The sequence below is a fragment of the Tachysurus fulvidraco genome, chromosome 4 (genome assembly GCF_022655615.1).
Source record: "Tachysurus fulvidraco isolate hzauxx_2018 chromosome 4, HZAU_PFXX_2.0, whole genome shotgun sequence".
NCBI lineage: Eukaryota > Metazoa > Chordata > Actinopteri > Siluriformes > Bagridae > Tachysurus > Tachysurus fulvidraco.
Window position 1 is genome coordinate 21,651,094 of NC_062521.1, and position 24,726 is coordinate 21,675,819.

General features: G+C 37.4%; 1 protein-coding gene across 2 annotated transcripts in view; it reads left to right on the forward strand.

Moving 5' to 3' along the window:
* khdrbs2 (KH domain containing, RNA binding, signal transduction associated 2) overlaps positions 1 to 21,331 on the forward strand; it is a 104,097-nt gene extending 82,766 nt beyond the window's left edge. Inside the window, exons 7-11 of one of the 2 annotated variants that reach the window (XR_007140290.1) lie at positions 5,039 to 5,121; positions 6,235 to 6,293; positions 8,300 to 9,753; positions 10,237 to 10,278; positions 21,233 to 21,324. Coding sequence is in view for 1 of the 2 variants with exons in the window: in XM_027174826.2 (XP_027030627.1) it covers positions 5,039 to 5,121; positions 6,235 to 6,293; positions 8,300 to 8,397 (240 nt within the window). In the remaining variant the exon portion in view is untranslated. Of the gene's footprint in view, positions 1 to 5,038; positions 5,122 to 6,234; positions 6,294 to 8,299; positions 9,754 to 10,236; positions 10,279 to 21,232 lie in introns of both variants that reach the window. The other variant, XM_027174826.2, reaches the window with a different exon arrangement.
* Positions 21,332 to 24,726: the final 3,395 nt, after the last annotated feature.

The window sequence follows — 24,726 nt, forward strand, 5'->3', positions numbered from 1 at the left end:
TCATAATCTCTCTCTCTCTCTCTCTCTCTCTCTCTCTCTCTCTCTCTCTCTCTCTCTCTCTCTCTCTCTCTCTCTCTCTCTCTCTCTCTCTCTCTCACACACACACACGGCCAAAAAGGCTGGTTAGAGGCACTGCATCACCGTTGCATGAATAATCTTAAAATAAACAGAGTTCGGAGTTCACAAGCATGTTAATACACACACTCCTAACTTGTGTGTAGTATACTTTGCACTTGAAAACAGTCCAAACTTAGTTATTAAGACGGAGCAATGATCAAGGCAGCTTACCAGCAGCAAACCATCGCGAAACTGCTGGAGAATACGCAGCTCCGCCCCTCAACACAACGTACGTGCGTACAAGAGATGCAACAGCGAATGGCGAGTTTTCCCAATTTGTGCATGAATTTAACTAATATTATTTAAACCCTGTTACATGTGTTTGCAATCGTTGATGAAACTTTCTTGACTGATATTATTTTAAGGCTTTAGTGTGACCCCATAAAGCAGCTAAATATCTGGGATGATTCAGTATACGATATTATTGTCTTGAGAGGTTTGAGCTTTGTCTTGGCCGTGAGCTAAAAAGTTTGTGCTCCCTTGAATTCCAAGTCATTGTATTCTGACAGAAGTGTTTACACATGGATTTTCTATCATGTTTGTTTTGCCCAGGATAATGAAAGAGCATTATATCCTCTGCTCCTTCAGAGGGTTGAAACAATGCTGTCTCAGAGGTTTACAGTATGGATTTAGCAAGAAGTGCCCTTTCATACTGCATTTATTGTGCTTGAAATATAGATGTAGATGACCATGTTTTGTCTGTGAAATTCTGACCAATGACAATGTCAAAAGGCTAGAGTTCCCTGTTTTGCCAGGGACTATTTTTACGGGCAAATCCTATTAACGTGAGTGACATTTTCATGAATGTGACTTAGACCAAGTTCTGTTTCACTGCTTAGATGTTAAGATTTTCGGAGAAAGAAGCTGTGTTAACAAAATGGTCCATTAAGAAGAAAGGGCAGGTCTCTGACCCGTTCATTAAGAGAGAAGACTAATAGAGCAAGGTTTCAGCTTCAGATCCCTTAAACAACTTAATCCTCAACATAATCCTTAGCTTTAATTTGGCCTAATCCATGTTCACACTCAGAAAACCACTGCTGAGGCAGAAACAGAATTTCAATGCTGTTAAGGCAGAAGACAAGACCTGAATTTCTCTATTTTTCTCTCTATGGTTTTCTACTGGATTAATCAAAAAATATATTTAAAAAAAAACCCTACTTTAAAATCCAGTTTATGCAGGCGAGATTTAATGTCAGCATTAGCATTAGTCAAGAGTAATAACTACAGATAAAAACGTGAACCACTCAATACTAGGATTCCTAATCCTTCTTTAATCTAAAAAAATGTAAAAAGGAAAAGGAAAATGTGACAAGACCAAGAGCACCAAAATAAACGCAGAAGCGATAGCAAAGGATTAAACTTTAAGACCTTCTCAGCAGCTCGACTGGGAGCCACATGTCTTTCTCATCGGCCTGCCTTTATTATTCATTACACTCACTAACTTTGCATTAGTACTTATGTAATTATAAATGTTGGGGTAGAGGACAGGCCTAAATGTGAGTGCAGATGAGAAAATGTTTAAGACTCTATTCAGAAGAAAAGATTACTACATCCATTTTGGGACTTTTTTTAAAGAATTAGTGTTAGAGTCTAATCTACAGAATTTACAAAGGTTTAAGGAGACTGATCTGAGTACTGTATAAGTGTGCTTTCAATCAATAATAACAGTCACACAGTATGCATGTGGGAGTATGTTCTGCCAAAACTTTGCATATTTTTAGGGAAATATTAAAGATTTTCTGTGAAAAAACAAAAAATTCAATCTACAGTCAGACATCATCAAACCCCTGACAACGCCACAGCCAGAAGTCTACGTGAGCAGAAATTTCCGTGTCCAAGTAATGAGCAGGAGTTTGAAAATTTACAGTCGCCTTCTGGTAAAAAGCCTTCTGTTGTGTTATCTATTAAAACCAACCATTACAAGTTCATTGTACTATAGTTCAAAGCACTATAAATGCCAGTTTTATTCAATTTACTTTAGAAATGTGGTCATTAAGTTGGCAATAATCACTCAACAAACATAGAGATGTACAGTACATCACAGCAGCACATTTGACAAATATTGCAAGTCCATACCATTGTATACTGTCTATGCTTGGAAGACTGCATCTCACACTTAAAACAATCAGTATGACAGCCCGTGCTGAATAAAAAAATGAAGTAGCCCATCAAAAACATACATTATCCATCTATCTATCCATACATCCATCCATCCATCTTCTGTAGCATTTATCCACATGGAAGCTGGAGTCTAGCACAGGGCCTCAGGGCACAAGGCTGGTACACACTGGATAGGGTGTTAACTCATGACAGGGCACGATCGTGCACACACAATCATCCCTCAGACAATTTAGAGATGTCAGTCAGCTACAATGCATGTTTCAAAACAGGGTTCCTGATGGAAACCCCTGAAGCACAAGGAGAGCATGTACTCACATTGTGGAGGGAGAATCATCCCCCTAACCCCAATGCAAGGCAAACGTGCTAAGCACTAATCCATCATCCCCATCATACAGTAAATACTTAGAAATACAAGTATCTACTTTATCTACCTAAACTCAAGTAGATGTGCTTCCTGCTGCTGCTTCCAAAAACCCAACTAACAGTCTACAGCATTACTGGAGAACACTGATTGCTACATGCACAAGCAACCCACAGGATATAGACACACAATATATCCAAGATACAGCCGAGTGCAAAAGTTTACACACCCACGGGACAAGAAGATATTTCATTTCTAGCAGCAAGATATGTAGTTTACTCAGTTTCACAGCTGTAACTTCCTTAGCTCATGTAATAAAAAAGACACACTTTCAGGCACATGCCTTCAAAAGGTCCCTTTTTTTATGCAATCTTTAAATTCACTTATATTCCTCACTCTCATAACACTCATACACTGTTCCTATTAATTGTACTGTGATTAATGAATAATTCAGAGAATTATAATAAATCATATGATTTATAGTAAAAACATGAATAATACTGTAATTTTTAAAAATTAAGAGTTTAAAGGATAAATAGTGTGAAAGAGTCAGTGGGAAATATACAAGTAAGAAATGATTGGAGTAGATGATGTGATTAGGAGATATTTTGTATAATCCCATAGCTGTGATTTAAGCAAGATTCATTTCATTTACACTTTGTAAAAGCACAAAACACTTGAGACAGTGTTGTTGATTTAAAAAAATGTTGCTTCTAGCATTTTTATTCCTTTTCCTTGCTGAAATGGATTACTCCCAGAATTTTCCTTGAGACAACACCGCTAATAATCTGTGAAGGGCATTTGGAAAGGCTTGATTAGACACACAAGGGTAAGATTATTTATTCTTCTAGCAGACCCTTTTATCTAGATCTGTGTACACTTGAAGCAGCATACACAAGCAAACTGTGTTATACATACAGTATATCTAAAATACAAATGTTTGCACACCCTTTGGACAAAAAGACATTTCATTTTTAGCAGCAGAAGGTTTAGTTTATTATGTTTCACAGATATTTCTTCCTTATCTCATGTAACATATGAGCCTGTTTATAAAAGCAAGCAACGAATCGCTTGTGTCACATAAATGCAGAATTCCTTGCATGTGCATTCAGCAGAATTGTTTAGATTTGGTTTACATTTACAGTATTTTGGCAGACGCCCTTAACCATAGGAACTTGGATTTTTATAACAGACCAATTAAGGGTTAAGGGCCTTTCTCAGGGGCCCATCAGTGGCAGATGGTGGCCTGGGATTCACAACCAATCCCATTAAATGGGAACTAACAGGCAGTTTTGTGTTGCACACATACACAAGAAACTGCACATATACTGCTTAGATGATGATGATGATGATGATGACGATGATGATGTTGATGAAGATTGAGGGTTCAAATCCCAGCACTGCTGTGGCCTTGCGCAAGTATGGAAAAGAGTCTGCTAAATACTGTAAATGTTATAATAATAACCACATTTTCCCAGTTGTCGCAGCCCTGAGAAAGGTCATGTTAAAGTCTCTAGTTTGTGAATCAAACACACATTGCTATGTGTTGTCTTGTTGCAGGATTTACCCACAAATTATTTTTAACAATAATTGCAATTCTGTTCCCTTGTTTTTTCCTTTCTATGTTGTGTACAAATTAATTGTTTCCCACCTAGAAGAATGCACACTTTTGCGATTCACTGTATCTGTTTAGCAATGGATAGATTTTTAAGTGCCTTACTCAAAGAAACCTATATCATTTTGTGTTGTATATTGTCTTGCAAGATCATCATAAATTCCCCTCAGTGTCAAATAGGATCATTATATTGACATTGGCCTAAAGCAGCTTTACAGAAATATATCAGTTCAGAATACAAACATTAAATGTGCAATCCAGAGGGGATGATGGCAAGGAAACAGTTCCTTGAGACAATATGGAGAAGAAAGCTTGAGAGAACAGCAGATAGTGCAATAAATAAAAATAAATTTGTGTCTTCTATTCATTCTATTATGTTTATGTAGATTAGTGGTTGGTGGATAAATAGCTAATTGGAAAAGAAAATTGTGCTTCCTTTTTAATTAGTAATACACATTAAATAATTCTGTGTCACGTCTTCATGTGAATATGTGAGATTGGCATCTTATTAAATGATTAGCGATTAGTTGTGATGGCTGTCAGCGATACTGTTTGAATTTGGAGCTCCAGGTCAAATCCTGACGTCCTTCCCTCAAACATGGCAAGTGAAACAATTATCCCTGCAAACGATCAATATTTTCTGTTGGACATGATTCAGCCATGTTGCTCTCCTCACAGCGGGAGTGTATATAAGAAAAATCCTTTCTTGGTGTAATTAAAAATTGATTTTTCAGTGCTAAACAATTAGTGTGCTGTTTTCTGAGTTCTGATGAGCGTAGGTCTTCTCCTACTGACAATCACCTGAAGTGTTTCTGTGCTTTCAGGGTTATGATGATGGATATGATGGGGAATATGACGAACAGGGTTATGAGGCCTATGATGATGGTTACAGCAATCAGTCCAAAAGGTAAATATATTCTCTTCTATTATCTAGGATGTTTGGTCAATTATAATTCACATTGTTGTACTGTTGTATTCTGCAAAAGTGAAGCCGAATTCAATATTCAGTATTCAATAATCCAACACTTACTTAGGGAAAGTTTCAGAAAGGCTTAAAGTTTTCAGAGTTGGTTTCTCAGTTACTTCAGGTTATTGGGCTCCACATTCTGTTAACTACATGCTGTTCGCATCTCTAAGGTTATCAATTTTTACCGAAAAGGATTTTCAATAGCATCTAGACCACCACATTTGAATATAAGTAATAAAAACATAATAAACCTAATAGAAAATCAGGGGACAGAAAATATGGACTAAAGAAGTCGATGAAATTCTAAGAAAGGAAAAGACTATGATGATGATATACACTATAGGACCCAAGCATGTGAACACCTGGCCATCACATCTGTATGTGGGCTCCAAACTGTTGCCATAAAATGTCTTTGTATGTTGTAGCATTACAATTTCCCTTCTAGTGGAGAAAATCAGCAACAGCATAAAGCCTTCCCAAAAAGGAACATTAAATCTGGAATGGGATGTTCAACAAGCATATGGCTGTATATGGCAGAAAGCACAGAAATAAACATTTAGAAACAGTTTACTATGTTGCCAATATATTGCTGCATGAATAGTCTTGGTTGTATTGATCACATTAGTATGTCGCTATTGTTCAACAGTTTGTAAACAGCACTTATAGATATATTACAATAATACCGAATCGAGGTTACGAAACTGAAATTGAATGTGTGGCATGTAGGCTTTTTATTACGTCTTTTATTTGCAATGCTTTCTGTAGTTTGACATGGTTATATCAAACTGTCAGATATAGCCACTGGACTTAATGCTGCAGACATCAGACAAGATCATTTTGACTTCAAGGTCAAAATTGTAAATGACAGACATGCCTCACTGAAACTCTCTCCCACATGCCTGTTTCCCACACAGCTTTTGGAATAGCGTTTAATGTCTGAGGTCTCACTGCTCACTGTACCACAACTCTGACTATGACTCCTGGTACTTTTATGGTTGGAAAATAGATAGCTATATGTCAGTCTTAAACATTGATTTTCCATTTTTATTGCAGCGGTTCAGAATATTACGAATACGGCCATGGAACCAATGACGATACCTACAACAATTACGGTAAAGGTCGCTCTCTATTGTTAGACTCAAAGCCAAATGGTTATGAAAAATAGCTCTGTACTTACTTGCTTGTATAGTTTCCTTGTAAAGAGCGATGTTTTAGAGTTTAAAGGTTTCGCAACACCACCACCACTCATGCACACTCAAATTCAGCTCTTTATACGTTGACATTTACTGGAAAAGGTCATCCTGTTTCTCCTGAAGGTGCAGAAGACCTACAATGTTCTCTATTTGTAAACTCAGAAAGAAGTTATTGCTGCTATTTCATGGCTTTAAGGAATTATAAGCTTACTAGTCTCCCATTAAGAGGCCCAGAAAAGGACAAAGCCTTTATGATGGAAGCACAGTAGTCCCTCTCATCTTGTTTATTTTGGAATGTTGATATAAACCCTGAATGAATAAACACCCAGATGGTCACTGTCATGACACCCACAGGCCATTTGCAGAGCATCCCTAGAGCTTACAAGTTTAAAACCAAGCTCAGTGGAACATACTGCCCAGTTTGTTATCATCTCAGCAGAAGGAAGTCTATTTGAGCCTGCCAGAGAACTAGACACTTTCTGATCGTGTCTCCAGAGTGGTGCACCGCAGTGTTCTGTTGACATTGCAGGCTTAAACTTAAGCTTATACACTCTGGCTTACACTCATATGCCGCCCTTGGTGAGGACATGCAGCACCCCCTTCTCATTTCCAACCCGAAATGGTATTCCACTCGCTGCAATAAGATAAAGAAAAAACACCTAGTGTTTTTCCAAATACCCCGAGTGCTGTGCTCGGCGGTAGCCATCTTACCTTGGCAGCTTGCTGCAGGGTAGGCTTTAAGATGCACACAGTGTAGAGGAGCAGAGCCAGAGCCAGGCTGGAGACCTCAATGCAGCCCGCTGAGAGATGAGCCATGGCCTTTTATACGCTGCTTTGCCTTTTGAGCGCCTGCCCTCACCGGATTATGTCCCAAATCAGGGATCGTGCTGCTCTTGGCAGGGGTTCCATCGCTCTCCACCGGAGCCATTTTCACATTGTGTCTTGTCCGTTCCAATTATTCATTATGCAGCGTGCCAAATTGTGCACTGGAGTGCCTTGGCATGGCTGATGCTGAAACAATGCCTCATAATCATTCAGTGACATGAAACCAAAATCTCAGCGCTGCACTTGTAATGTGATTTAAATGAGAACAATATGAAGCAGTCACAGCTTTACACATGAAAGTAGCCTTGAGGACAGAAACGAAAACATTTCATGCACTGTAAAGCTGTGGTGTACCATTACTCACTGTATATAATATAAACATTCCTATTTTCTGAACATGTGCACATAATGCTTATTTTCCATTCAATCTCGCCACGGCGCTTTAGTGGAGACATCACGTTAGCTGTATCGAGTGTCAGGATTCCCCATCCTGAAGGTGGTCTGATTGTTTTGGGGATGGCCCACTGAGCATGTTCATACCACATTGATTCCCAGCATGTGCTGTATTTGTATGACAGCTGGATCAGCCAACAATTCCTGTTTCCTCTTCCGAGCTACTGCTAACTGATAAATAGGGCAGTGTGACATTGTACACCACTCAAAATCAGTTGAAATTGAAGAGCAGCAAATCTAGACAGAGCTCATTGAGACACCTATCGGTGTTTGCTGTTTATCTGGTTACTCTAATGATCTGCATCATTGCACATCTTGAATGACATCCTTACACTCATATTGCTGTATTGTGACTGTGGGAAATCAGCAAAGATTCACTTAAAGCGTCAGTGTGTTGAAGCAGGGAAACAGGTGATGCAGGAATTAGACCTGGGTTGTACAGTACAATTGTACCAGATAGAGAAGGATGACATAATGATAGTTTATATGACTGGATGGATGGATGGATGGATGGATGGATGGATGGATGGATGGATGGATGGATGGATGGATGGATGGATGGATGGATGGATGGGTTGAATGAATAATCTGTTATTATCATAAGACAGATTTCAGATTCTTATGTTGTCTTGTCCCCTCACCCGTAGCTGAAGAGGAGTGGACTCAGCCGCGGCCGAGCCTCAAAGCTCCAACTGCAAGACTTTCACGAGGGGGCTACAGAGATCACCCCTATGGTAGATTCTAAAGGTGCTTCACATCAGTGATCTCCCCTACCTGGCATCTTTATGTAATAATCTAAAAAAAACTAACAAAAAAAATTATAACATAAAAAAAATGTATTAGGTCAAAATCTAACCCTAACCAAGAAGCGAGAGACTGCATACAGCATATGGTTTTGATAATTTATTCATACATCTAAGAAACACAAACAGATCTTACATTAAACAACAAAAAATAGACTTCCATTTGAATGCTGCTTCCCTTTAGTTGTCTATTGTTTGCTCCCCCGAACCTAAAGCATGGAGTTACGTACAAAATGAGGCTTCCTTGTTCTTGGCTACCATTTCACCAAGGCAACCGTTGAGTGTTAGACCCTTCCCCCCTTCCCCTCCCCCCCATATTGTACATAACATCTTTCTTAATACGTCTTGATTTGATGACGGTAAATACTGAGTTTGTATATTTTGATTTTGATATCGGTACTGGGATTGAAAGCAATCAGCTATGTATGTAGCTACCTACGAGTGATCTGCTGTGTGTTTAGCCTGTGTTTGTACATAAATATGTAATAAAAAGGACATAAATCACCTTGTGTAATCTTCTCTAAATAGGTGGCCATAATTGTTACTTTTTTTTCTTGCCATAATTTGTTAATAGAGCATCATTTTCTTCTTTTTTGGTAAAATTAGATAAGCACATACATGTTTTTAAGTAATAAATGCCTGTTTTAGTTCAGGAAATTGCTAATATGTTCTTTGTTTATTTTATACTTAAAGAACAGCAGCAAAAAAGTAACTTTAGACAAGTTGTGAAGACATTTTGTGTAACAATAGATAAGCATTAATACGATTACAACTTTGTTAAATAATTTTAACTCTAGTTCTAAATTGTTCATTGAATATTGACTCGTCATTTAAATGTTTAAGATGTTAATGGAAACCAACTGTTTAGATCAATAAACTGACTTTTTTAAAACATATCCTTTAAGCTTGAACTTATTAAACCAAAACTCTGACTTGTTTGCACTAGCGTGACTGTGAATGATTGGGAGATTGAGGAGGTAAGAACAGTAAGATTGTCTAAATGCCTTCAGTCATTGGTGTTAGTCAGTATAACCCCAGTATGTGAATATGGCAGATATTCACAATGTTTCATCACTCATTCGAGTGAATGGGATACATTTAAACTGCTATGTCTCTTTTACCTTTATTCTTATTCCATTGAACATCAGAAAGCTGCATTTGTGTTGTAATACCAATGCTTTTAAATATCAGCTATTGAAAGTCACTACCTTTTAGAGTCCTGAACTTCCTTCTGTGACTGTTAGAGCTGAATGCCGACGCGTATTAAGAGACTGAAAGGATGACTAAACATTAAGCAGGTAACCCTAATAATAATAACTCTAATGTTGCGAATGCCAGTCATAAATTAAGTTATTACTTACACTTAAAAAAGTAAACCTACCCTGTCTAACCCCAAATAAAGCCGCTAATTACAGTTAACTAGTGCCTTCAAAAAATGACTCGCTAACACATAAGACAAAAGTTAACATTGCATCCATTAAAAGAACTAAAACTGATGTTAATACCTGAGCAGTTAAACTACGCTTTTAACCAGAACACGATGAATAAAAAGGAGATGGTTGCTTCAAATCAGACTCTCTGTGACAGCTTTTGTCCCGACCTACAAATTGGTTTACTTTTTTGATAGTGGCACAGGCTTTGTCATCCTGTTTTTAGCCCTTACATCCATCTTGCATGTCATTGGAAATTTGTTTTGACTCTTTTATTCATTGTCTGACATATTTGTATTATACCATTATCAACACAACGTTTTTTGAAAAATAATATTTCTTTTTCAACAGGTCTCTTTCCAATGAGCCGAGATACAGAAATCAACAGAAGAGGTGAGCAAAGACTTCTTTTATACTGTACAGACATATCAACTTGTGCAAAATACAGTAGAGTCATGTTTGTTTGGTATACGAATGACTACTCGTTTAAATGAAAGGACAGAGATGTACGCAAGTGGGTTAAATATGTTTCTTTTTACTAAATGAACTATTATACATCCAGTATTTCTATCAGTCAGTTGGAATTTATTGTTGCCATGCTGGAGCATGATTTTTTCTGGTAAAAGTATTTGAGAGTTCTGGCAGGCTGTAAACAATTCCTGAGGCGGTGTGTCTGTTCAGTTACTAAGTGCTCCATAACAATGAGAGAGAGAAAGCTCAAATTTTATATGTGGATAGACAACATATTGCTTTGAAAGACGACATGCAGCTTTTGTTGATATTGTCACTATTATCTTCATACATTTTTTTTCTCCAATAAATAGACTTTAGACACTGACATCTATACAACTGAGGGGCCTGAACAAACAGGCCACATCTGCCATGTGATAAAGTTTTGAGGCAGAAGCAGTCACAATGCACAATATTAATTGTACGTGGATCTTAATTTGAAATGGGGTTGTGGAAAATGTAGCAGTTGGAAAAATGAATCCTCAGTTTCAGGAACAGCAACTGGGTCAATGCTCTGATACATAGACTATAGTTATAGTGCTTCTAAAATACACCTAAGGTATATTGGGATGTTTTTATGTTCTATGTGGTGCTTTGTTTTGAAATATGCATGTGTTATGAGAGGTTTTAAACTATGGCACAGATGTCTACCATATGTACAAATCAAGCATTTTGGCTGTTAAATCATAAAAACCTAATTTGCCGTTTCAAAAGGTTTAATAATATGCTGCTTTTGATGCGTTTACGTATGCAGCGTTTAGTCTGATAGACCAGATTTTTTCCCCCTTGGTGCACCTCGTTGGGCAGGTGAGAACACAGCAATCACTAAAACAACTCTCTGAGCTGTCTGAGCGAGTTGGTCTCAGTCTGGTTCCAATCCAGACCTAGCGCCGTTTGATTACTGTGAGAAAGCGATTCAACCCTGAATCAACCCAACTGCAGGAAGCGAACCCAATATGACTTGTATTTTGTGATGCGGGCAGTATTTTTTTTTTCTAGATGTGCGCTGCTAAAATGAGCCGCGAGGCACAAACTGAGCCAGATGACCTAGCTGTGTTCTGAATATTTGAATCTATGGAGAAAAAGAGAAAATATAATATGAATGTGACAAACATGTTTTAAACTATTTATTTATATAATTATCTAACCATTTATTTAGCTCAGACTCACGACTGTTCTCAACAGTGATTCATCAAGCAAAGGAATTTTTTTCCCCCGAGATGTTTTCATGTTTTTTGATTTGCATGAAACCAAGTTATAAACAAACCCGTTATAGGTTTTCCTCCGATTGGGACTCCGAAAACAGTCTAATAGGTGTGTAAACACCTTTAAAATCCCAAATCCTATCACTAATAACAGTGTTTATCTCAAAAATGGTTTATATCAAACCTTTGTACAATGTAATGCAATCCTTTTTCTTTTTAAATTGTTCTTCAGCCTAATATTCAATTCAATTTATTTGTAAAGAGCTGTTATTGTTGGGCATTGTCACAAAGCAGAAAAAGTATAATACAGGATAGAAATTATACATTTTATATTTACTACTTAGAAGCCACATAGAAATCAAACCTGCTTTTATATTTCATAATCATAGAAAGCATTCTTTTTCTAATATTCAGTAGATATATAATATTAGTAGTGCTTTAGTGTAGATAAGTGCTTTAAAATATCAGCTGTATCTGATCTGCTAAATGTTGAAAGAAGCTATGAAGTGAAGAGGAATTTTTAGAAGTGGTTTAGGGATTGTTAAGGCATGTGTTCGAAATGAATGCCATGCGTGATATAACAGGATTTACTTTAGCACTCTTAAATAACTGACAGAAGCTTGCATAAAAGATTATTACTTCTGTGTGTGAAAAAAGGTGTCTGTTCAGATGAACTTTAATTTTTGTGCAGTCGGATTCAAGTACATTGGATGTTTTGCTTTTTAAAACAGCTTTTGTGATTCTTGGGTTTATTTTTTTAAGCACCAAAACAGATCGTTGAAATAAAGTGTGTTATTTCAAAGAAATGGAAAAATCCGAATTATACTGTTCTAACATTTGGCCGGCAAGTTTAAATTTATTTGAGGATGAAATGTCAGATTAAGATAAAATAGCATGTAAACGACCTCAAAAAGCAGTTTGTTTATGTAACTTACGAATATTTTGTCTATAAATTGCCTAATACAGTGGGACTTACTGTAGGAAGCCTATTTAGCATCCTGTCTAGAGATTGTGAGTGAGGTGTAATTTCGAGAAAGGGGAAAATAGAGAATTATAAAATTGGAAATGATTTCTTTTACACAAATCAACATAACCACTGCCTAAATGTTTAGTTCATTTAGATACCACTGAGCATGTGAGGTCAATGCTAAACACACACATGCACGTCATAGCTCATCATACTGTACCAAAACCGTATTCACAGCACTCACACCATATCTGTATTCATGCTGTATACTGTAATGTGTCTTCTGTTTATTCATCCTTTTCCTACCTGTACATTTAAATTCTATGTTTAGCCTAGTGGTTTATTTATATTTTTATGAAACGTGTCAAAAAAAAAAAGCATTTCACTGCATCTTATACTGTGTATGATTTTTGACCAATCAGATTTGAATTTGAATGAACTCCAAAATATAAATCTGTGACAAATGTAGAAATACATGAGCTTAATCCAAGATGATGAGAGGAATCATTTGGCCTATGAACATTAACTAGTCTGTGCACAAAATAAATAGATTTTGAGCACATGAGAAACTGAGTGATGGAAATCTTTTAATGCTTTGCTCTTACAACACAATTAATAAGGCATTAAACTGTGTAGCAGACACGTCGCATGGGGTTCGCTCGAAGGTGAAGCGTTATTTGCGATGTTGTGGGCTTGCAGGATGGGGCGTACACGTTAATTACACACATGACTGGAAGTCTCGAGGGACTAGTTATGATCTCGAGTGGAAAGGTGGCCTTGAGAAAGACGGCTTTGAGCATTTTGTAATTAACACTTCCTTTAATTATTCTGCAGGAGTTCGGCTTCCCAACTGAGTCACATCCCCTATAACAAGACAATGAGAAATGTTAAGACGTGCTTGCACTTGAGAAGTGTCTTCATTGGCTTTTATAGAAGAATATACAAAAAAGGACAAACGTAGGAAGAAGCTGCTTCTCGCTGGTTTAGTAGAATGTAGGCTTACATCCGTACAGCAGCTTTTTTTTTTCACTTCTCTTCAGGATTTGCCAGAGAGAAGCACATTAAGTGTTACTGTAGGTTATGTGCAGGGTATTAAAGTTTGCAAGATAAGATTCCTCAGGGGTAGGAAATAAGTTAGCATCACATACAGAATTTATGATTTAAAGATGAGCCAGTAAAAAAGAGATGAGATGAATCCGTAGGGCATTTTTCTCAGTTGGAGTAGGCGGTAGTGATAGAGCCAAGGCTTATTTTATGATACCTTTTGCTTATTAAAAGGCTTGGAGAACAAGTCAGTACATGTATGAACACCTGCATGGCCTTCATCAATATGCATGTTCTTATTACATTAGCTGTGTGATGACATGATCGGGAAGCTTTTTATATCCCACTGGTATTAAATTTATAAGTATACATGTACTATATAACAAAAGGAAATTACATTTTTATACAATTACCTATGTGCAAATTTCAGAGAAATAATTAAAAATAAGAATAAATAACTCTAGCTCACTATAGCTATGATTTGTGCTTTACATTAAATCAATACAAAATTTTTTTATATTTTTTCCGCATTATTTTGAATCTGTGTAACAGCTCATGTTAGAAACGTAACTGCCCATTTAAAGTTAATGTTAACTTATGAAAAACACTCACTCAGATGAGTCAGCTGTCCAGAATCAACCTTGTGAAATAGTTTTCTGAAGATCATGGGAAGAAGAAAATTACTAAAGAGTTTAGCTACTAAAGAGTTAACTCTCAGTGCAAGTCCCAAACCCAGATAAAATGGGAGGCTTGAGTCAGGAAGGGCGCCCGGCGTAAAACCTGCACCAAATCCAATATGCGGACCACGTGTTCCGCTGTGGCGACCCCGAACAGTGAGCAGCCGAAAGAACAACAACATGGGAAGAAGAAAATTCAGTTCTTATATCTTTTTTGTCTGTATTTTTTTGTGATACTGTGTTGTCGACTGGAGAAGTCACTTTGGAATCTTTGAAACCGACGTATTACACAAATTACAGATGAAAATTAAATTATCACTTAAAAAAATGCTTATTAAATCATTAGAATATACATAATTTCCTCATGCCGTTATAGTTGAAGTCTTTCTTATATTCAATATTGAAGGATCACAATAGCACCGCAATCATAAAATCACCTAGATGGCATGATTTGAGCTGTAAGATGTTTTGCCATCATCGTTAATGCTATGTCAGGGTATAATGTACGAATCAAAGGTCAGATCACATTTCAGTATCACCAGACTGATGAAACTTTTGGAGAGTCGTGTATATGTAGAATAGTTCTTTCTTATTTCTGTCAATTTGTAAGTTTATTGTGTACTTTAAATCTTGTGCTGCTCTGAAGGTTCTCAGTAATTCATTCTGGTATAAGTTTATTGTGCTTTACACATTCAAATAGGAGCCGGTTCATGCTTAATAGTGTCTTGTGAACAATTGACAAATAAACAGCTGTCAATTGTGCTAATTCGGAATTAGCATTCTCATCTATAGGTGCTTTCACACTAGCTGATTTTAACTCCAGCTCTCCAATCGTGCGTGTTCTTCATGCTCGGGTGTTTTTTGTGAGCTCATCTGTGAAGTGCTGTGGCTGCAACACCGTTATTTGCTGATGAAAAACAAAGCAAACGCTCACACAAGAAACTTAGTGTAACCATAACAACAACAGTACTGCAGTTCTTCCTTCTCATTGTACCAGTTCATCAATCTAAGTTAGTGTTTAACAGCATCAATAAGCATTTGTCCGACCATCAGGAGTGAGTTTGAATTGCAACAAGGTCACTGCCATCCATAGCCAGGAGGTGAAGAGAGCAATGATGGCCATCCTGTCTTAGGAGTTACTTTCTCCCCTGTCAATCAGAGCAGCATTAGCAAACAGTGGGTTTCTGTGTGGCATTGATGGAAGTGAACGAGGGCAGATCGCTCTTTAATATTTCCTTTTTTTTTTTTTTTGAATTTACCTGCAATAAGGCATGTTAGTAAGATAATTGACTAATAAGAGCATTTTTAGAAACCATACGCAATTGTAACAATTACAAAACAATGAGCTAAAAATTAAGGAAATTCAATAAAATATAATACATGAAAAATGCACCCAGGGGGGGTCTGTAAAATATATTACAATTTTGAAACACAAAAGACATAAGCTTTGGGGCATTTCTCTTTTTTTATAATTCTGATCGATTCACATAAAATATAGAAACATTTCCCAGAAATTCTTACGGACCTCCGCCTATATCCATTGTCCAACAAAAAGTGGTACAGCTCCCACATACTTTGACACACAGGGGTGAGCCTGGTTTCATTTGAAAGAAGAGATTGATTCAGATTGATTCTAGGCCTTACTGGCACAAAGTTACAGGGGTTTGAATGCAGATTTTCCTGTCCGCCTGGGTTGTTTTTCTGATAAACTGATTAATCTTATTTTTCTGGAACATGTTAGGGACAAACCAACAACTGAGAGTCATAGCCACATGTCTTGGCTTTCACCAAAAAAAAATTCAAGTCAAAAGACCAAAAATTGATTTTATATGAATATTTTTCTACGGCCCTGGTCGTCGGGTGCAGCGTTTTTGTGTACTTGTTTACTATATAACTTTGAAATAAAAGGCTGCAGGCTCAGTCTGACAAGCCATAAATAAGCCTAGACTCTCTCTCTATCACTCTGGTGTGAAAACAGGCCTGTAACTTGACACCCTGAGCTGTGAGAGGGACAAAAGGTCAGGGATTACGCAAGAATTCTTCTGCGCATCCAGTTCACGCAGACACAGGCAAAGAATGTAAAGCATGTCGCATACCGTTGGAATCGTCTGCTTATTGGCTAAACGGCTGTATAGGTCCCGTCCCATTTGATTGCTATTGGAAGGAGTAATTGTCAGTCAAAAGCGGGTTCCCAAAAAATGAGGTCATGCCACCATTGGTTTCTCAGCCGTCTATCTCTGCCATACAAGCACCGATTGGCTCAAATGAGGGCTTATTTGATTCGTTAGGACCTGGGCTATAAATATGACGTAGGCTTTGAATTTTTGAATATCCCAATTAGGAGTTAGAGCGGCAAAACGAGATGATGGCGCACTTCTGTTTCCAGTTTTCAGAACACTAGCGGAATATTTCAATTCCTTGGACCTGTGTGGATTTTTGTGGATTATTTGTGTTGGAATATATTACCCCAGTGAAGAAAGAGACGCGTCTAAAGGTAAGGGAAAAACCGGTCCACCTAGGCGCCACCTAGGTCAGTTTTGTCCGAAATTTTTTCTAATTGTATGAAGGCTGTGAATCATATTGTGCTTTGTGTGTGGGCTTAAAAAATTATTGAGAGTATAAACTTTACTAGGTAAATAGGTTTTTTTGTGTTTTTGGAGAATTTGATGCTTTAAAGTTGAATTGAAGCTTGTTTCTGGGTCATCCCCTAGTGGTCACTTCTACTTCCGTGCCGTGTACGGCACAGGGCCCGTAAGAGGTTAAATTACTATAAGATATTCTGCTGTGTTGTCTTTCACTAAATTACAAAACACATGATGTTTGCTTATCTGATATATTTAGTTGTGTACATTTTGGGGTTTTCAGCACGCTGTGTTTCTCTGCACATGCCTCAGAGATAAAAATGAGGAAAAAGGATTTCTCAACATTTAGCCTAATGATTATGAATAGAACACTTTGAAACTTGAACACTTTTTTCTTTGAACCACTGTTGCGTCGTCAGTTTTTGGTCGTGTCTTCATCAGCGATCATTCGAAGACTTCGGCAGGAAGGACTCAACTACAAACTGTTGTATAAAATACATTATCTACACTTTTACATTATTTACCTTCCAGTATCACCCAAATGAGGATGGGTTCCTTTCTAAGTCTGGTTCCTCTCAACGGTTCTTCCTTATATCATCTCAGGAATTTTTCCTTGCCACCATCCCATTGAATTGAATTGAATATTCTGTTCCATGATGCATGGCCAGTCTGCATGTGATTTTCATAGCAGTACTGTACATGCGGAAGGAAGGAAAAAGTGCTTAATGTACAGGCACCTTATTATTTCCTCTCAGGTGAAAAGACTAGCACTAGTCTTCTGTGTCAGTTTCTGATCTGGAACCCAGATGCACTACAGGCATGAGCATGACTTTATTCTCTCCCACTCTGACACACTAACATCCCATTTTATTCTCCTATAGTCACCCGGACTAAAAAAGTATGACACATTTCCTTAGTCAATTATACAAGTTTTCTGGGTGAAACTTCATGAGTGTAAACATGCATCCAATCCAGCATGCAATCATATTCGTTGCTCTGGCACAGGAATAAATGCATTAATAATGACAAGAACAGATTAATTCTTGATGTGCTCATTTGAAGAGAAACTCTAGCGCAGAAACACAAAAACCAATTTGCTGTCACATAACAGTGGCATTTCTGTCATGTTAAGGGAAAACAGCAACAACAGAAAAGAGATGTTGTTTATGATGACAGAGTCGGCCATCATTTGGAAAATGGAGAGTGCAATTTGAATAAAAGCATTTTGCACAATTCCAGGAAGAGTCCTCAAACCTTACTATAAGGCATGTACTGTAGGTAGAAGGAACTTCAATTTAATTCAGTTCAATTCAATTCAATTTTATTTGTATATCGCTTTTAACAATAGATATTGTCTCAAAGCAGCTTTAAAGAACATACTGTAAGGAACATCCAAAAGTTTAATGTTATACAAAGTTTAATAAAAATCAAAAATTCCAGATTACTAGACTTATATTTAATTGTGTTCGTATTTATCCCCAATGAACAAGCCTGAGGTGACTGAGGCGACTGTGGCAAGGAAAACTCCCTTAGACGGAAGAGGAAGAACCCTTGAGAGGAACCAGACTCAAAAGAGAACCTCATCTCATTTTGGTGACACTGTCGGGTGTCACGTATCTGATAACACACTTCAGAACTCTTTTTATTAATGAGTTTCAATAATTCAGCACCTGAAAACATGGAAAACAGGATTATAACTGCACAAGCATGTGAGATGAATAAATATCAGGCTTGAATCTAAGATCAACAAAAACATTTAGATAACATACAGTATATTAGTCTAACAATATATAATGCTGTGAAAGTCTTTTTTATTTCTTCTCCAATGTCACACGTTCAAATCGATTTAGCGAGCGAAAGCGCTAACCTTAGACACCTTCGTTTTCAAATCAAACCGATTTCTCATCATATGGTCTCATTATCATCTGCACCTTTTTGCACACTGATGAGTGCTCAGTGGCACGGCTCTGCCGATGCTGCATGTTGATTTGAAAATTGCATTCAGATGATTTTGAACACAGCAGGCTAACAAACACACAATTAAACGCTAAGGGTTTAGAACACTTAAGTTTCAAGAGTATGAAACTGACCCTCTTTTTTGCTCATGTTCATATGTTTATGGCTGTGAAGTGTGAATAATGTGGAGGGTGTTGTACATGTAGCCATTTGAAATGGGGTCTTATTTTAAATAAGTACTCTCAGATAATAAGCTTGTAGTATGAAGTGGAAACACATGCAGTGCAGACCTATAAAGGATGGAGAGCAGTTCAGGGCTAAATTTTGCTTTAGATTATAGTTTTATTTTAAGAATGATGATTAAATGCTATCATCTATAAAAGCTTGTATACATGTTAGAAGAGATTAGATCACAGTGCAAATGGTTGATTCGGATCAGAAGGTTTTGAATAATTTTCTATAACAGCAGCTCTGACAGTTTTTAATTTATTTATTTTTTCTGTTTCTATAGTAGCCTTTGACATTTAAATGGTTGTCAGTGTGCTAATTCACAGTAAGCACTCTCACGTATAGCTGCTTTCGCACTAGATGGTGTCCAGCTGTTCGTATCCTCCATGCTTGGGAACACCTTTCATCAATACTGATGAAAAATAACATGTCTCACAGAAGACATAAACTCTAACCAGAACAAAACCATCACAGATTTTGTCTTCTCATTGTACCAGCTCATCAACCCACGTGTTGCCTTTTTGTCTCTTTGCTCTGTCAATCAGAGCGAATCGTAGTGTATGTGGAAGAGGGCAGATTGCTCTTTAATAATTCTTTATCTTTAGACATTTTCTAGCACTCTCTACCAAAAGCTAGTACTTTAATTTGTTTTATTTCTATTCTATCAACATATACAAGCACTTGTATCTTCACATAAAAACATGAACCTTTGATATCAACATTTTCTCCATTCAGGTTTTCTAACATGGGAAAAGCTGCATTTTTTATTAAATAGCTTCAAAAGAGAGAGAATAAATTTCTTTGTGAAGGAATGACTGCTGATACCTGCTCAAATGTAAGATATAGTCTAACAGGAACTGTAACTCTGTATAGTAAGTCATTATTTTAAAAAAACCTAAATGTTAGTGTGGGCGCACGGTGGCTTAGTGGTTAGCACGTTCGCCCCGTTGGGGGTTCGATTCCCGCCTCCGCCTTGTGTGTGTGGAGTTTGCATGCTCTCCCCGTGTTTCGGGGGTTTCCTCCGGGTACTCCGGTTTCCTCCCCCGGTCCAAAGACATGCATAGTAGGTTGATTGGTATCTCTGGAAAATTGTCCATAGTGTGTGATTGTGTGAGTGAATGAGAGTGTGTGTGTGTGCCCTGCGATGGGTTGGCACTCCGTCCAGCGTGTATCCTGCCTCGATGCCCAATGACGCCTGAGATAGGCACAGGCTCCCCTAACCGAGAAGTTCGGATAAACAGGTAGAAAATGAGTGAGAGTGAGTGAGTAGTGAGTTAATGTTGAAAATAAAGAGAAACAATGAAACTGTAACTCTGCTGACATTGCATCAAATCATTGATTATTTTTCATACCCTGATCGTGCTTAATCCCTTACTCATATGATAATAAGGAATACTCATAGAAAATAGAAACAGACCACTGGCTGTTATTGCATTATTAATAAAAATCATATAAAATTATTAAACTAATTGTTTAAATAATTAATAAATTAAAAAAATATATATATATATCTTTTTCTATTTGTTCTAAAGGAATACAGACTTTTTCATGTACTTTTTTCATGTACTGTATGTGATACATTGTTTACACCAGATTTGTTGTGTTTGTCACGAAGTGGTATGAAAAATGAATCTTAATCAGCGCTGCTGGCTATTTAAACCAAAAAACGACTTAATTACATGTCATTTAGACAAGCTATTACACCATGCAAAAAAGACATGTCTAATGTCTAAGCAGCAATGTGTGCAATTATATCAAAAACAAACATCGACTTAGGCATCGCTTCCAGATCCCGAACACCTGATCATAAGCACCTTCTGTCCGATGCTTGCAGTCTTAAACAGATGAGGAACAGTACTTCAGAAATATCACGCATCAGAAGAAACAGTTTACTCTCATTTAACATGAACATTACCAAATGCTGCCTATGTGTTAACAAGCGAGAGCGTCAGCAGTACAGACGGTAACATGTAATGAACCTCCATATTCACTTCACTTCATCATCATACCTTGCTGCTTCATTTAGCTTCCCCTCAGGCTGCAATTCATATCAGATAGCAAACAGCTGCATCAGCCTCTGTTTCTCGCCTCTCCTGCTGCTCCAAGTCACTTATCTCTTTCTGGGACTGCATGTTTAAATGCCCTGTTTGTCTAACATATGAGGCATCTGTGTTGCAGATTCACTGCAGTGTGTATAAAGGACTGAGGGCTGATAAAACCACAGCAGAGAAGTAATCTCACCTGCTAGATGTGATAATCAGCTCCACTCATCAACAGCCTGCTGCTACCTCAAGGCCTGGTGAGTGTCTGAAGGAGAAACACTTTTCTCAGTATAGAAGGAACACGCTTTGAATTTTTACGCAATATGTCTGACTTTTGAGGATGAAAAATAAATACTTTTATTGTGAAGGTCAGTTAAACAACAAAGTAAACTTGCAGGAACATTCACCTCCCTGGATAGATACTTGGAAACAAGATTTGGCTGCAGTTCCAGCTGCAAGTCTCCTTGGATTGGTTTCTATCAGCTTTGTAACATCTGGATACTGGCATTTTGTCTATTCTAATCCTCAGTCAGACTGAGCTCTGGACCTCTTGCTTTTGAACGCTCTGGTGTAGCTTCAGAAGTTTTCTTAAGCTCATTGTCTTGATGAAAAGCAAACCTCTGACCTGATTTCTACTCTCCTGTAGTTTGAGACATCTTATCCTCTACAATTACCTTGTGTTTGGTTCCATTTGTTTTGACCTTAACCTGGAGAGAGTAATTTGTAACACTGCAGTTGACTTTGTAGTTGTCTCAGAGTAACATAATTACTCATATTCAATGGATGCAGACTTAATATGAGTAAAAATCATTGTAGTGTTTGGGACATTTTAACCATATTGGAACTACTGTACAGAGCAACTAAAAAAATTAAAAATAAAAAATTAATCTAATTGTCCAATTAGATTTATGGCCAAATACTGAATATACTGTCCTAGATGCACTCAGCAGCATATATTATATTATATTTATTATTATGTTATATTGTAGGCACGGCGGCTTAGTGGTTAGCACGTTCGCCTCACACCTCCAGGGTCGGGGTTCGATTCCCGCCTCCGCCTTGTGTGTGCGGAGTTTGCATGTTCTCCCCGTGCCTCGAGGGTTTCCTCCCCCGGTCCAAAGACATGCATGGTAGGTTGATTGGCATCTCTGTAAAATTGTCCATAGTCCATAGTGTGTGATTGCGTGAGTGAATGAGAGTGTGTGTGCCCTGCGATGGGTTGGCATTTCGTCCAGGGTGTATCCTGCCTTGATGCCCGATGACGCCTGGGATAGGCACAGGCTCCCCGTGACCCGAGGTAGTTCGGATAAGCGGTAGAGAATGAATGAAATATTATATTATATTATATTTTTAAAGGTTTAAAAAAAAAAAGCATGAAACAATTCCAATACCTTCAGCAAAATTCAGAAACAGAAAATTTTCAGGTCATTTACAAAAATATAAACTAGTCAAGGTAAAAGTACAAAGCAGAAAAGGAAGCAAAAAACAAAATACAAAGGCTTAGTATTAACTAGTAACGAAGACACAATAATGTGTATATGTAACAACGAGGTGGTGGTGAGAAAGTCGTTAAAGGTTGTGGCTGTGATTATGTACAGCTGCATGAAGTTTGTGACTAGCTTGTAGGCCATATTGTGTTCTTGGAAATGTAGTGTAATAGTGATTCTGGTGTTGGTATGAAATAAGACTGTGTTTTGATTGGTCAGATCGATGGCCGCAAGCCAAATCACTGGTTTATATGTAAGTGCTATTGAAGAACTGTGTTAAAGGAACAGAAACAGATTTAATAATGTGTTTAAATGTTCATATGGTTAAGTTTTCTATCTCCAGCGCCAGCGGTTTGTGCCAGTCACAAATCAGGTAAAGCTGTAAAGTCTTGAGGATTGAGGGTTTTTCTCTCTGACCTGACAAGCGTATTGTGTTGTCTTATAAACATCAAAAGAGAGATTATAATTTAATAGCTGTAAGTGATAACAGGAACTAACATATTTTGCTGATGTTCCATAATATTAGACATGACAATAAAAAATATACAAATGATAACGTTTTTTTAATAACAAATAAAAATTGGAATCACTGGCTAAATTGCTGTGTTCTTAGAGGAACATTCTGTTAGTGGAAAGTAATTGACGTTTGGGTGGCAACAGTAACTGGAATCAGTGGTCATTTATAATTTGTAGTCATTTTTGATTTGTACTCATTTTTTCCAGCATCCAGTCAAAATGTTTTATTCCTACCACGTTATATTACTGAGTCAGTTTTAGGAGAATTAGTGACATGATAGATGAGCAGACTGGAGAACCGATGATGCATGATGCAAAATGCTCCCAAGATTTCAAAGATTTATTTTTTTAGATATTGTTTTATATCAGTTTACAGAATATTTAAGCAGTAATAACCCTGCTTAAAATGGATCGACTACTACACTACTACAATGTTTTATTTCATCACTTCGATATATGAAAGCCTTAGTAGATTTATTCTGTTCTGTTTGAACCGGTTTTTGACACATTATCCTCCTTCTATGAAAATGAACCCAAATAAATTTTAAAATGAACTCGGTGTGTGTTTAATTACATACAAATCGAGATATAACCCTGAGTCCCAGCTTTACTACTGCGTTTTCTGTTAATTTCACTGCAACGGTCTATCAGGCATGAGTTAAGACATGATTCATCCTTCTCTCTTTGTTGTTTCAAAAGTGAAACTCGTCTTCCTCAAGGCTTTCTGGCATTTTTTATCAGCTGTGTTGAGCTCAGAGCTGCAAGCCCTGTTTGCACAGCATCTGTTTATTTGGCGTTGTGAAGTCATATCATTAGTATTGCAGGTGTGGAATGGATTCTGCTGTCACTCACGCTGCATTTGCCAAAAGCTTCTTTCAGAGCACAAGAGCCAGGTGGCACATGTTCTGGGTGCTTAGTGTATGCGTGTGAATGGAGGCAGGAGTGGAAGTGAAGGAAACCCTACTGTTTACTCTTCCTGCTGGAATACAGACCCGCAGTGACTCAGCTCTCAGCCTCCCAGCACAACAGCTTTCATCACATTCAGCTTACTTTATGGCGTCTTGTAATGGACTCATACCACTTTTCCACCAAAGCCATTTTTCAATGGTTTGACAGTTATGTAGTCAGATCCATAACATTTTTTAACCTATTACTGTATACTTGATTTTTCCTTTTAAAAATGAAGGATTTTTTTTTTTATATATAAAACTGAGCAATTGTGGGTCGAGAGCATTGATAAGGGGTCCAGCAGTGGTATCTTGGTGAACCTGGAATTCAAACTCACAACCTTCTGTCTGGTAGACCAACACCTTAGCCACTAGGCTACTACAAAACACCCCCCACACCCCTGTATTACAGGTAATAACTAAATACTTCTCTAATAAATACTAAGTACTTAAAATGATGAGAAAAAAATCTTTCCAACAAGGCACTAGTCCTTAGAACTAAAGGAGCAGGTTTAAAGTTGATGAACTGGATCTGATTTTGCCAAGCACATTTTAACTATATATTGGATAATTCGACAAACCTCTGTTAAACTGGGAAGGTAAAAAATGTAAAAGCATTATACTTTGTAAAAGCATTGTTTGACTGTAGCTAAGCACCCCATCTTTTTGGATAAGGGTCT